The sequence below is a fragment of the Hemitrygon akajei genome, chromosome 3 (genome assembly GCF_048418815.1).
Source record: "Hemitrygon akajei chromosome 3, sHemAka1.3, whole genome shotgun sequence".
Classification (NCBI taxonomy): domain Eukaryota; kingdom Metazoa; phylum Chordata; class Chondrichthyes; order Myliobatiformes; family Dasyatidae; genus Hemitrygon; species Hemitrygon akajei.
In genome coordinates, this window is record NC_133126.1 from 155,701,409 (window position 1) to 155,714,294 (window position 12,886).

At 44.0% G+C, this 12,886-nt stretch overlaps 1 protein-coding gene across 4 annotated transcripts in view; it reads left to right on the forward strand.

Moving 5' to 3' along the window:
• The window catches only part of LOC140725535 (mitofusin-1-like), a 107,944-nt gene that overhangs the window by 78,625 nt on the left and 16,433 nt on the right, over positions 1-12,886 (forward strand). For all 4 annotated transcript variants that reach the window (XM_073041122.1, XM_073041121.1, XM_073041120.1 and 1 more), the window contains 2 exons: positions 9,895-10,050; positions 10,816-11,012. In XM_073041122.1, coding sequence (XP_072897223.1) covers positions 9,895-10,050; positions 10,816-11,012 — 353 coding nt within the window. The remainder of the gene's footprint in view (positions 1-9,894; positions 10,051-10,815; positions 11,013-12,886) is intronic.

The following is a 12,886-nucleotide window of genomic DNA, read 5'->3' on the forward strand; positions in this document are numbered from 1 at the left end:
ATCCTTGCATTTGTTCAGAAAAATTGTTGCATTTTTCCCGTAGCTTTCTATTAGCCACTCTCAAGAGAATGGGTAGACACCTACCACCTTGCTTCTCCATTTCTTCAACTGCTTTGTGAGAACTTTGTACTTTAGCTCCAAATTTAATGAAGTAAATGAAAAGTGCCGGTTTTATCCATATAGTTGTAAGTCTTGCACCTTGTGCACGTCAATAACTTGTCATTCTCGATGTCCCAACTAGAAATATATTGCAGTAGATGAAACAAAGTTGAGATGGGGACTGTTTGAACCATCTGCTAAATTACTGTTTGACTAAATTTATACTAAGCAAAAGAAATTTAATTTATGAAGCAGGCGGCAGAAGTATAGAGAGTGATCTTATAATACTAAGGGATGAAATTGTACTACTTTTTAAAGAGCTATTCTTCACAATTTATTAATCATAAAATATTTAAATGATTTTAAAAAAATATTCCCAGTTTTATTTAAGCAACGCACGCAAAATGCTGGAGGAACTCAGCAGGCTAGGCAGCATCTATGTTTTGTGCTGAGACCCTTCAGCAGAGCTGGAGAAAAAAAGATGAGGGCAGAATTAAAAGGTGGGGGGATGGAGGGAGAAGCACAAGGTGATAAGTGAAATAAAGAGCTGGGAAGTTAATTGGTGAAAGAGAGACAGGGCTGGAGAAGGGAGAGTCTGATTAGTTAGGGCAGAAGGCCATGGAAGAAAGGGGGAGGAGCACTAGAGGGAGGCCATGGTCAGGCAAGGGAGATAAGGTGAGAGAGGGAAAGGGGAATGGTGAAGGAGAGGGGCCATTACCAGAAGCTCAAGAAATCAGTATCCATGCCATCAGGTTGGAGGCTACCCTGACGGAATATAAGGTGTTGTTCCTCTGACCTGAGTATGGTCTCATCGTGACAGTGGAAGAGGCCATGTATAGACATGGGAATGGGAAGTGGAATTAAAATGGGTGTTCACTGGGTTCATAGGTGCTCGGCAAAGCGGTCTCCCAATCTCTGCCAGGTCTCGCAGTTATACAGGAGGCCACACCGGGAGCACTGGACACGGTAGCACTTGTTCCACTTGCAACGATAAGCGCAAGGAGCGAGATCAGTGAGGAGGGATGAATGGACAAGGGAGTCACGTAGGAAGCGATCCCTGTGGAAAGCAGTAAGTGGAGGGAGGGGGGTGGGAAGGAAAGATGTGCTTGGTTCATACAGGGCCCCAAAAGGTCTCCACCTGCCCCTGCACCTCCTCCCTCACTACCGTTCTGGGCCCCAAACAGTTCTTCCAGGTGAAGTGACACTTCACCTGTGAGTCTGTTAGGATCATATACCAAGTGCAGTGCTCCCAGTATGGCTTCCTGTATATTGATGAGACCTGATGTAGATTGGGAGACTGCTGAACACCTATGCTCTGTCCGTCAGAAAAAGTGTGATCTCTCAGTGGCCACCCATTTTAATTCCACTTCCCATTCCCATATGTCTGTCCACGGCCTCTTCCACTGTCACGATGAGACCACACTCAGGTTGGAGGAACAACACCTTATATTCCATCAGGGTAGCCTCCAACCTGATGGCATGAACATCGATTTCTCGAGCTTCTGATAATGGCCCCTCTCCTTCACTATTCCCCATCCCCTTTTCCCTCTCACTTCATCTCCTTGCCTGCCCATTGCCTCCATCTGGTGCACCTCCCCCTTTTCTTTCTCCCATGGCCTTCTGTCCACTCCTATCAGACTTCCCCTTTCTCCAACCCTGTATCTCTTTCACCAGTCAATTTCCCAGCTCTATTTCACCCCTTCCGGTTTCACCTATCACCTTGTTTCTCTCTCCCCCTCCCCACCTTTTAACTCTATTTCTCATCTTTTTTTCTCCAGTCCTGCTGAAGGATTTTGGCCCAAAACATTGACTCCTCTTTTCCATAGATGCTGCCTTCCTGCAGATTTTCTCTTGTTTGTGACTCCAGTTTTATTTAATGTCTTTTTTTCTGTCCATTGACTATGCGCCTATAGAATAAACAATTTCGTCAAACATTGAAGAATAAAATTACTCAGGGATTTTTGACTGCACTGTGTCTCTTCATATATCATTACTTTTTCTACATTTTTACCAGAAAGTGACAGTGGAGATTGAGGGCCAAATCTAAAAGTTCAATAAATGCATCATGCAGCATGTTAAATTATCAAAAGGGGCCTAAAATTTCCCTGGTTTAGACGAGGAAAGAAGTAAGTTTCCTCGTGTACTGCCAAAGAAAAAGCTATTTTGTCAATGCAGCAACGAAGTAGACGATGAGTCATGTATGGATTTATTTTATTTTTTAAGTTTTATTGACCCTTCAAGCCACACCACCCAGCAATCTCCCAGTTTAATTCTAGTCTAATTACAGGACAATTTGCAATGAACAATTAACGTACCAACTTTATGTCTTTGGAATATGGGAAGAAACCAGAGCACCCAGAGGAAACCCATGCGGTTATGGGGCGAACGTACAAACTCCATGCAGGCAGTGACGGAAATTGACCCTGAGTCGGTGGGACTGCAGAGCTTCTGTGCTAACCATTATACTACCATGCCGCCACACCACCAGCAGTGCTGGGAACTACAAAGTTGATTCTTCACTACACCATCAAAGTACACTTTGACAAAATCCCAGCAATTTTGGGACTTCTGCTTTAACGCGGAAATCACAAATTTTGTTGTAATTCAGTGCACCCAGGTACGGACTATAGGACAGGCGCACCATCCCTGACCAGTATACAGTCCCGAAGATTGAAGATGCGCTAGCCTGCCTGAGTGGTGCGAAGTGGTTCAGTGTACTGGACTTGAGGAGTGGAAATTACCAGATCCCCATTGTTGTTTCATGAATGAAATCACCAGAGAGAGTTACTGGTAGATACAAAGCAGCTTCTTTATTTGACAAAACAAGGTACAGCAGGCATCATATGGTGACGCTTTTGGTGGAAAGGTCTGCTGACCCATTGTGGGGCTCGATATTTATTTGCTAAACACGAAGGACAATTCCATATTTACAAGAATAGACAATGCTTTCTTTTGAAGCTACGTATAAACTTCACACCTTCTGATTTGCATCCATCCCACAGGTGGAAGCAGTGTCTGGACTGGGCTTTTAGGAATCCATTGTTCCAAGCTGAATCCACAATATATTTATTTGGTATTTTATGTGCTAAACATAAAGGACAATTCCATATTTACAAAGTATAGATCATGCTGTCTTTGGAACTACATGCAAACTTCACACCTTCTGGTTCACATCCATCCCACAGATGCCACCATCGTCTCTGGACTGGGATTCACAGCTTTTAGGAACTGCATAGTTACAAACTAAATCCACAATACATTGTCAAGGAACAGAAGACTGGTGGCCAAAGCCATTTGCTAAATGTAAATGACCTAAACTCAAAAATCACACCAACACCCATGAATGAGGCCAACAAAGAGAAGCTGGCATTTATATGTCCTCTGGGATTCTTCCAATTCGAAAGGATGCCCCAGGGCATATTGGGAGCCCCTGCAAACTTCCAGCGGGTCATGGAGAAGATGATGGGGGATATGAACTTGCTTGAGATATTGGTCTATCTGGATGACCTCATTGTGTTTGGATCCACCTTGGAAAAACATAAGCGAGCCTGCTGAAGGTGCAGGGCTGCCTGAAAGCTGAAGGTTTAAAACTTCCCCTGGACAAGTGCCAATTCTGCCAAATGTCTGTTAACTATGTTGGGCACATAGTCTCATAGATGGAGTAGCTACAAATCCAGCTAAGATAGAGGTTGTGACCACTTGGGCAAGACCCCAGACTGTGAGCGCTTTGTGCTCGTTCCTCGGGTTCTGTGGTTACTATCGGAGGTTCGTGAAAGGCTACACGAAAGTGAGTCATCCATTGAATCGGCTTCTGTGCGGTTACCCTCCCTTGGGGAAGAAAGGAAGGGGGAAAAAAGGCAGGAGGGTGGAGAGTATCTTACCCTGTCAGAGCCCTTTGGACCGAGGTGGGATGCAAAATGTGAGGAGGCCTTTCAGTCGCTGAAGAAACTCATGACCCAGGCGCCGGTGCTGGCTTTTCTGGACCCCCAATTGCCGTATGTACTGCACACAGATGCCAGCGGAGAGGGCTTGCAGGGTGTCCTGTATCAGGATCAGGGCACCAGATTGAGACCCATTGTGTTTGTCAGCCCTCCGAGGAAAAACTATCCCATGCACAAGTTAGAATTTCTGGCGTTGAAATGGGCAGTGGTAGATAAGCTGAGTGACTACCTCTAAGGGGCCAAGTTTGAGGTGAGGATGGACGACCTTCTAACTTTATATCCTGACCTCGGCAAAACCGGATGCCACACGTCATCAGTGGTAGGCGGCATTGTCAGCCTATGATTTCAGCCTGAAGTACCGGCCAGGAACCAGGAACATTGATGCTGATGCTTTGACGCAACAGACGCATGAGGGACTGGACAGGGACAAGGAGTGGGAGAGCATTCCTGCCCCGGGGGTGAAGGCCATTTGTCAGTTTGCCATCACCGTGAAGGCAGAGGGAGAGGAGGGCCAGGGTCGAGTGGTGGGTCAATTGGGAGCTTTTGATGACGCCATTCCCCAAGTTTACTGTAACCTGACTACACTCTGAAGACAAATCAGCTGCCAGAATTGAGTTCTGGAGAAGTGGCAGCTGCTCAGTGAGACGACCTGAGCATCTGTATCATTTAGTCAGCGGTTGAAAAGGGAGTTATGGCTTAGGCAGAGAAGACGAAACATACGGCTGTGCATCCATTACTGAGAGGATGATCTGGTTGTATTTGAGGAACCAGATCCCATACCGGGTCATGTCACCCTTGGACCGACCTCGGTGTTGCCAGCTGGTTCTACCAGAGAAGTATCAGAAGATTGTATTGAAGTCACTTCATGATGATTCTGGACATTTGGGGGTTGACAAAACCAATGGATTGCTCAGAGACTGGTTTTACTGGCCCCGAATGAAGTCAGAGGTCGAAGAATACTGCAAGTCATGTATTTGATGCATACGGCGGAAGGCGCGGCCTACACGGGCAACTCCCTTATCCCACTTGCAGAGTACGGGGCCTCTGGACCTGGTGTATATGTATTTCCTGTCAATAGAGCCAGATGCCAGCAACATGGCAAATGTCTTAATCATCATGGATCACTACACCAGATATACGCAGGCTTTTCCAACCAAGGATCAGAGGGCGTCCACAGTGGCCAAAGTGTTACGGGAGAAGTATTTAATTTATTATGGACTTCCTAGGCAGGTACATAGTGATCAGGGACGGAATTTCGAGAGCAGACTCATCCATGAGTTACTGGGCATGCTTGGAGTCAAGAAGTCAAGGACCACGCCCGATCTTCCACAGGGTGATCCCCAGCCTGAAAGGTTTAATCGGACCTTGCTAGACATGCTTGGGACCTTGGAGATCAGCAAGAAGAGCAGCTGGAGTCAACATATTGGACATCTGATCCATGAAATGAAGCTGCCAGGTACTCGCCATACTATCTGATGTTTGGGCGTAAGGCGAGGTTGCCCATTGGTAACTAGGGCGACTTACCACTGAAGACACATACTTCAGATAAGTCTGACATGAGAAGAGGGCTGAAAAGAGATTATGATTTAGCTGGGGTTGCGGCTGCCAAGCAGATTCAAGGAAATAAAAGGAGGTATGATCAAAAGGTGAGGTTCTCCCAACTTTTGGCTAAGCCCTATGGAGTGGAGAGTCAAATGCCAAACCTATCAGTTTTCCGAGTGAAACCAGAGGATGGGAATGGGCCTGTCAAGATTCTCCAATGGAACCACCTGCTGGCCCTGGGATGAGGTGTAGGTAGACCCAGAGCCCGACTTGGAGCCTACACCTAGTAAGAGGACTCTGCGGAAATGCAGGGAGACTGCAGGGCCCACAGCAGGAGAGGTTAGGCCAGCCCCCACCCCTGAGAGGGATACTGGATTTGTGGTATATGCTGTCTTTTGCCAACTCCCCATTAATTGAGGAAGAGACTTTTAGCCCTTCTCCTGCTGAGTCAGGTGAAGGTGTGGGGGGGTCTACCTGTGGACAGCCTGGGTTGCAGCAAGACCCTACAAGGGATGAAGCGGGGCTTGGCCACTGGACTAAGGGGTCTGAGTTGCTGGTGGGCATGAGTGATAGGTCGGGGGAAGCCTCGCCAGGTAGACCACAAGTATCCCCAGTAGGGTCTGAACCTGAAGAGTTAGGTGAGAGGGTACGGAGGTCTGGGAGAATTAGGAGACCACCGATAGGCTGGCCGCTCCCCTAATGTGTTGGGGAGCTATGTCACTGTCTTTCACACCTGGATTGGACTTTGTTTTTCGCAGGAAGGGCTGGCAAATTATCTCAATGAGAGGACATGACTAAATTTGGTGGGAGCAGATGGTAACGTGCAGTAAGCTTTCACTGCTAATGGTTTCTCTGTAGCAGCAATGTTTGGGTTATGACTAGTGATAAGTCAAGTCAAGTCACTTTATTGTCATTTCAACCATAACTGCTGGTACAGTACATAGTAAAAATGAGAACGTTTTTTAGGACCATGGGTGTTACATGACACAGTACAAAAATGACTGAACTACATAAAAACAACAGAGAAAGCTGCACTACAGACCTACACAGGACTGCGTGAAGTGCACAAAAACAATGCAGGCATTACACTAAATAATAAACAGGACAATAGGGCATGGTGTCAGTCCAGGCTCTGGGTATTGAGGAGTCTGATAGCTTGGGGGAAGAAACTGTTACATAGTTTGGTCGTGAGAGCCTGAATGCTTCGGAGCCTTTTCCCAGACGGCAGGAGGGAGAAGAGATTGTATGAGGGGTGCAAAGGGTCCTTCATAATGCTGTTTCCTTTGCGGATGCAGTGTGTAGTATAAATGTCCATGATGGCGGGAAGAGAGACCCCGATGATCTTCTCAGCTGACCCTCACTATCCGCTTCAGGGTCTTGCGATCTGAGATGGTGCAATTTCCAAACCAGGCAGTGATGCAGCTGCTCAGGATGCTCTCAATACTACCCCTGTAGAATGTGATAATGGGGCTTTGGAATGTGGGCTCTCCAATGAGAGGGATGTTCTTTCTTGTGGGTCTGGGAGCAGGGATTTTGCAGTCTTTTGCCAGGGAGAGATGAGGAGAGAAGATGCGAATGGAGAGAGTTGGTAGACCGCCGAATGGAGTGGACTTGGTGCGAGGGTCGGCTGTGCTCGGAGGAGATTGATGGGAAACCAGTGGACTGAACTATGAGCTCCAATGTTGCGCATTAGACTGTTTCATGAGAATGGGGACAAATCGCGCAGCATCCACCCAAACAAGATTTCTTAAGTTTGGCGGGCCGAGGGCTGCCTTCCCCTAGATTAAGCCGCTAGCCGAACCGAGAGTTACATATAAAATGCATTGCTACCGCAGAGCCTCGAGTGTGATCACCTCCATCAAGCATGAGCAGGATGTGCATAGGAACACCACCATCAACGTATTCCCCTCTGAGCTGCATAACAAGTTTATGAGTTGGAAATATATTGCCATCACATCATCGTTACTTAGTCTCAATCCAGGGACTTCACTGAATAACAATGTGGAATTACCTTTTCCAGAAGAATTGCAATAATTCAATTAGTTGACCCAAAAGTGCTTTCTCAAGGACTGTTAGCAATGGGCAATAAATGATAGTCCTGCTATTGGTGTTCACATCTCAAGAAATTAATATTTTATTTTCAAAAAGGCAATTCTTTGAACCACGGACATCATTTTAACACAGGCACAAGCTTCTCCACTATCAAGAACCTCTTCAAAAGGCAATACCTCAAGAAGGTGATATCCATCATGAAAGGCCCTCGCCATCCAGGACATGCCCACTTCTCATTACTACCACCACTGTGGAGGTACCGGAACCTGAAGACCCATACTCAACATTTTAGTTTCTGCCCCTCTATCATCATATTTCTGAAAGGTTCATAAATTTAAAAATACTATTGCTATTCCTCTTTTGCAATGCTGATTTATTATTTTATTGTAACTTGTTATGCCTGCACTGCACTGCCGTAAAATTACATATTTCACAACTATGTCAGTGAAAATAAACCTTATTCAGATTTTAATATTCTGCAGCCGTGCAACTGCCCAGGGAAGAGAACTCCAATGATTCCAGCTTTCTGTGTTACGTCTTCCTAATTTCCAAGTTCTTATTAGAATACTGGTCTAATTGTAGCTTGTCTAGTTGGCCCAGCCTAGAGAAAGGACTCCTCAGGATCTACCCTCTCATGCTCCTTCAGATTCCTTCAGTTTCTACATGATTCTCACATGGAACTTTCAGTCATAATCGTAGGGTGGTTCTTTCACATGATTGGCTGTCTGGCCAACAACAGACATAAACGCCTGCTTTCTCACACTGAGCAGGATCTTTTGTTTTAGTAAGATCATTTGTCACTTTTTAAAACTGGAAACTAAATAGGCCTATTCCTCTTCTCCTCAAAATGAGACCATATTCTTAAGATGAGACTAAAACTAAACACAGTAAACCAAATGTGGCCTCATCGAAACTCTGAACAATTTTATAAGCACAAGAGATTCTGCAGATGCAACACAAAATGCTGGAGGAACTCAGCAAATCAGGCAGCATCTATAGAAAGGAATACAGTCAACATCTCAGGCTGAGACCTTTCATTCGGTCTAGAATGGAAAGAGTCAGAAGCCAGAATAAGAAGGTGGTTACCTACCACCCCACAAGCCTCCATATCAGCATATCATTCTCTGTAACTTCCAGCATCCTACCGCTAAGCACATCTTTCCTTTTCCCCCACTCCAATAGCTACTCTGCTTTTCATAGAGATCACTCTCTACATGGCTCTCTTGCTTCATCATCCCTCATTGATCTCCGTCCTGACACTTAACCCTGCAAAGCAGGACAAGTGCTACATCTTGCCCCTACAACTCCTCCCTCACCAACATTCAGGGCTCGCAAACAGTCCTTCCAGATGAGCTGACGCTACATATGTGAGTCTGTTGCATCCATTGCAGCCTCCTCTACATCAGTGAGACACAAGGTTGATTGGGGGACCACAGCGTTGAGCATTTTTGTTCCATCTGCCATAAAAGACAGGATTTTGTGGCAGCCACCCATTGCAATTCAACTTCCCTTTTCTACTCTGACCTTTTGGTCCATGACTTCTTGCCATGATGAGGCCACATTCAGGCTGGAGGAGCAGCACCTCATTTTCCATCTGGGTAGCCTCCTACCTGATGGCACAAACATTGATTTCTCTAAATTCCGGTAATTTCTCTTACCCACCCCATTTCGGTTCCCCTTGCACTCCTTCTCACCTGCCCGTGATGTCCTTCCTTTTCTTTCTTCCACTGCCTTCTCCTATCAGATTCCTCTTTCAGCTCTTTACCTCTTCCGCCTATCACCTCCCAGCTTCTTCCTTTATCTTTCTTCCTGCAGCCACCCACCTTCCCCCATCCCCAACCTGGTTTCACCTGTTACCTGCCAGTTTTTACTCCTTCGCCTCCCAACCCCCCCCCCCCCCCCCCAACCTTCTTATTCTGACCTGCCTCCTCCTTTCCAGTCTTGTTGGACGGTGTCTGCCCACAATGTCGACTCTTTATTTCTCACCATAAATGCTGCCAGACCTCCTGAGTTTTTCCGGATTTTGTGTATGTTTTTTACTAGTTTTTCTTCATGTTACCAAGTTCCTCTAAGAACCACAAAGGCTTGATAGGCTAAATGACATCCACAAGGTGAGAATTGTACTGATAGTAGTGCTTTTCGATGATTATAGAGCATTCCATTTGGCACTTTTGTAAAGCATTAGAAACCATGATGGCTTTATTTTCGTGAAGCAAGAATGTAATTTGAAGGTCTTCACTTTCCCACTTTCATATTATAGTTTCTTCAACCACTATCAGTAACCCCAACCATGACAAATGCTCCTGGACTTGCTCCAGAAAACACAACTCAAGAAGAAATGATGAGGACCTTAACTATTGGGATAGCTTCTCTAACATCACGGACTTCAATGGGTGCTGTCATTATTGGAGGAGTGGCAAGTACATCTTACTGAAATTAGATTGTTAAAATTAAGATGATGTTATCGACTAAAGCTATCACAATGATCTTAGGTACTTTAAATAAGCATACTGTGCTGTGTTAATTCTGACTTGGCTTATTCCTTTATGTCCATGTTAGCTTCAAGTAAATTGGTCAATAGTCATTTTTCAAATTAAAGTTATTTCTGGAAAATGTTGTGTTAATTTAATGTTTATGAATCAAAGAATACCAGTATTGTTTACTGAGCACCTATAAATATGAACAAAGCCGTAGTAAATAGACTTTATGGGAAAGGCACAGCAGTGAATCTGAAATGTTACATGAGCCAATTTTTTATTTATTTAAGACTTCCTCTCTTGATCAATGGAAGCAGTATGCAAGACAAAAATTGAAATAGCTATTAGATTGAGCAGTAGGTTTTACTGATAACCTTCCCATCACTAACCCTCTCCCACCCAACCTCCTGATATGATGATTCTCTTCTATTCTTCATTGCTGTAGCTGTTGTTAGTTTAGTAATATAATCATTGCAAGAAAAAATGTTAGAAATATACCTGTATAATGAAGAAGAAATAAGCTATTATAAAAAAATAAAGTATAGGTCTTCACCAAAAACATTTACATTCATTGGGCAAAGTAAAATTTCTCCCTTCTAAGTTTTCAAGGTAATGATGTAATTTGTGTATGAAATTAACAGTTTTTAAAATATGTACATCATGGTAGTAAATAATATTTTCTTGTGATTTTTTTTTTCACCTAGATTTTCAGGACTGTAGGTTGGAGACTTATAGCTATTACTTTAAGTCTTTACGGTTTAATGTACATGTATGAACGTTTAACATGGACAACAAAAGCAAAGGAGAGAACTTTCAAGGGCCAGTTTGTGGACTATGCTACTGAGAAATTGCAGATGGTTGTCGGTTTCACAAGCGCAAATTGTAGTCATCAAGTCAGTCAGTAAGTACTTTTTAGCAAAGTAATTTTATTTAAATTAATTAAAGTTACAACTAATAGACTGTAATGTTTTTTCTGCATATTTTTCCATTTTATCTTGACTAGAATATACAACAACACAGTACAGACCCTTTGGCCCCATGATATTGTGCTGACCGTTTAACCTACTCCAAGGTCGACCTAAACCTTCCCTCTTGCGAGGCCCCCCATTTTTCTTTCATTCATGTGTCTCTCTAAGAGTCTCTTAAATGTTCCTAATGTATCTGCTTTCTCCACCACCCCAGCAGTGCACTTCATGCACTTACCACTTTGTTTATATATATTTTTTTAAAAAAGCTATCTCTGACCTCCCTATGCTTTCCTCCAAGCACCTTAAAAGTATGTACTCTCATATTTGCCATTACTGTCCTGGGAAAAGGGAGCTGGCTGGCTGTCCACTCTTTCAATGCCTCTCATCATTTAAACAAGTCTCTCAATCTCCTTCACTCCAAAAAGAAAAGCCCTGGCTCATTCAGCCTTTCCTCATAAAATATATTCTCTAATCCAGGCAACATCCTGGTAAATCTCCTCTGCACCATCTCAATGTTTCCACCTCCTTCCTATAAATTAGGCTGATTATAGCTTCCTATAATGAGAACTGAACAGTGTGGCCTAACCAGAGTTTTGCAGAGCTGCAACATTACCTCATGATTCTTGAACTCAATCCCCCTATTAATGAAGGCCAATATACCATTAGCCTTCTTAACCACCTTATCAACTTCTGTGGGAACTTGAAACCCAAGATCCCCCTGTTCTTCAACTCTGTTAAGAACTTTGTACTCTGCCTTCAAATTCAGACCTTCTAAGGTGAATCACTTTGCACTTTTCCAGATTGAACTCCATCTTCTATTTCTCAGCCCTTCTCTGCATTTTGTCTATATCATATTTGTCTATATGACAACTTTCTACACTATCCACAACAGCACCAACCTCATGTCATCTGCAAACTTATGAACATAATCTTCCATTTCCTCATCTATGTCATTTATAAAAATCACAGAGCAGACGAGTGCTGCAGTGCAGGGGTTGGTGTTGGGACTGCTTATAGATCAGTGACTTGGATAAAGAAATTGATAGCTTTGTGGCCAAGTTTCTGGACAATACAAAAATAGGTGGAGAGGTAGGTAGTGATGAGGATGCAGGGGTGTCTGCAGAAGGACTTGGACAGATTGGGAGAAATGGCAAATAAATGGTAGATGGAATATAGTGGAGGGAAATGTATGGTTATGCACTTTGGTAGAAAGAATAAAGACACAGACTATTTTCTAAATGGGGATAACATTCAAAAATTTCAAAAATCAGAGCTGCAAAGGGACTTGGGAGTCCTCATGCAGGATTCCCTAAAGGTTAACTTGTAGGGTGAGTCAGTGGGAAGGAAGGCAAATGCAATGTTACCATTCAATTTGAGAGGACTAGAATACTAAAGTAAGTGTAAAGCTGAGACTTTATAAAGCATTGGTCAGTCACACTTGGAATATTGAGAGCAGTTTTAGCCCCTTATCTAAGAAAAAAAATGTGCCGCCGTTGGAGAGGATCCGGAGGAGGTTCACAAGAATTATGAAAGGGTTAACATAGTGTTTGATGGCTCTGAGCCAGTACTCACTGGAGTTTAGAAGAAGAGGGGCAGATCTTATTGAAACCTATCAAACATTGAAAAGTCTAGTTAGAATAGATGTGGAGAGGATGTTTCCTGTCATGGGGGAGTCTAGGACCAGAGGGCACAGCTTCAGAATAGAAGCACATCCACTTAGAGCAGAGAGGCAACATTTCTTTAGCCAGAGAGTGGTGAATCTGTAGAATTCATTGCTGCAGATGACTCTGCAGGCCAGTAATTGGGT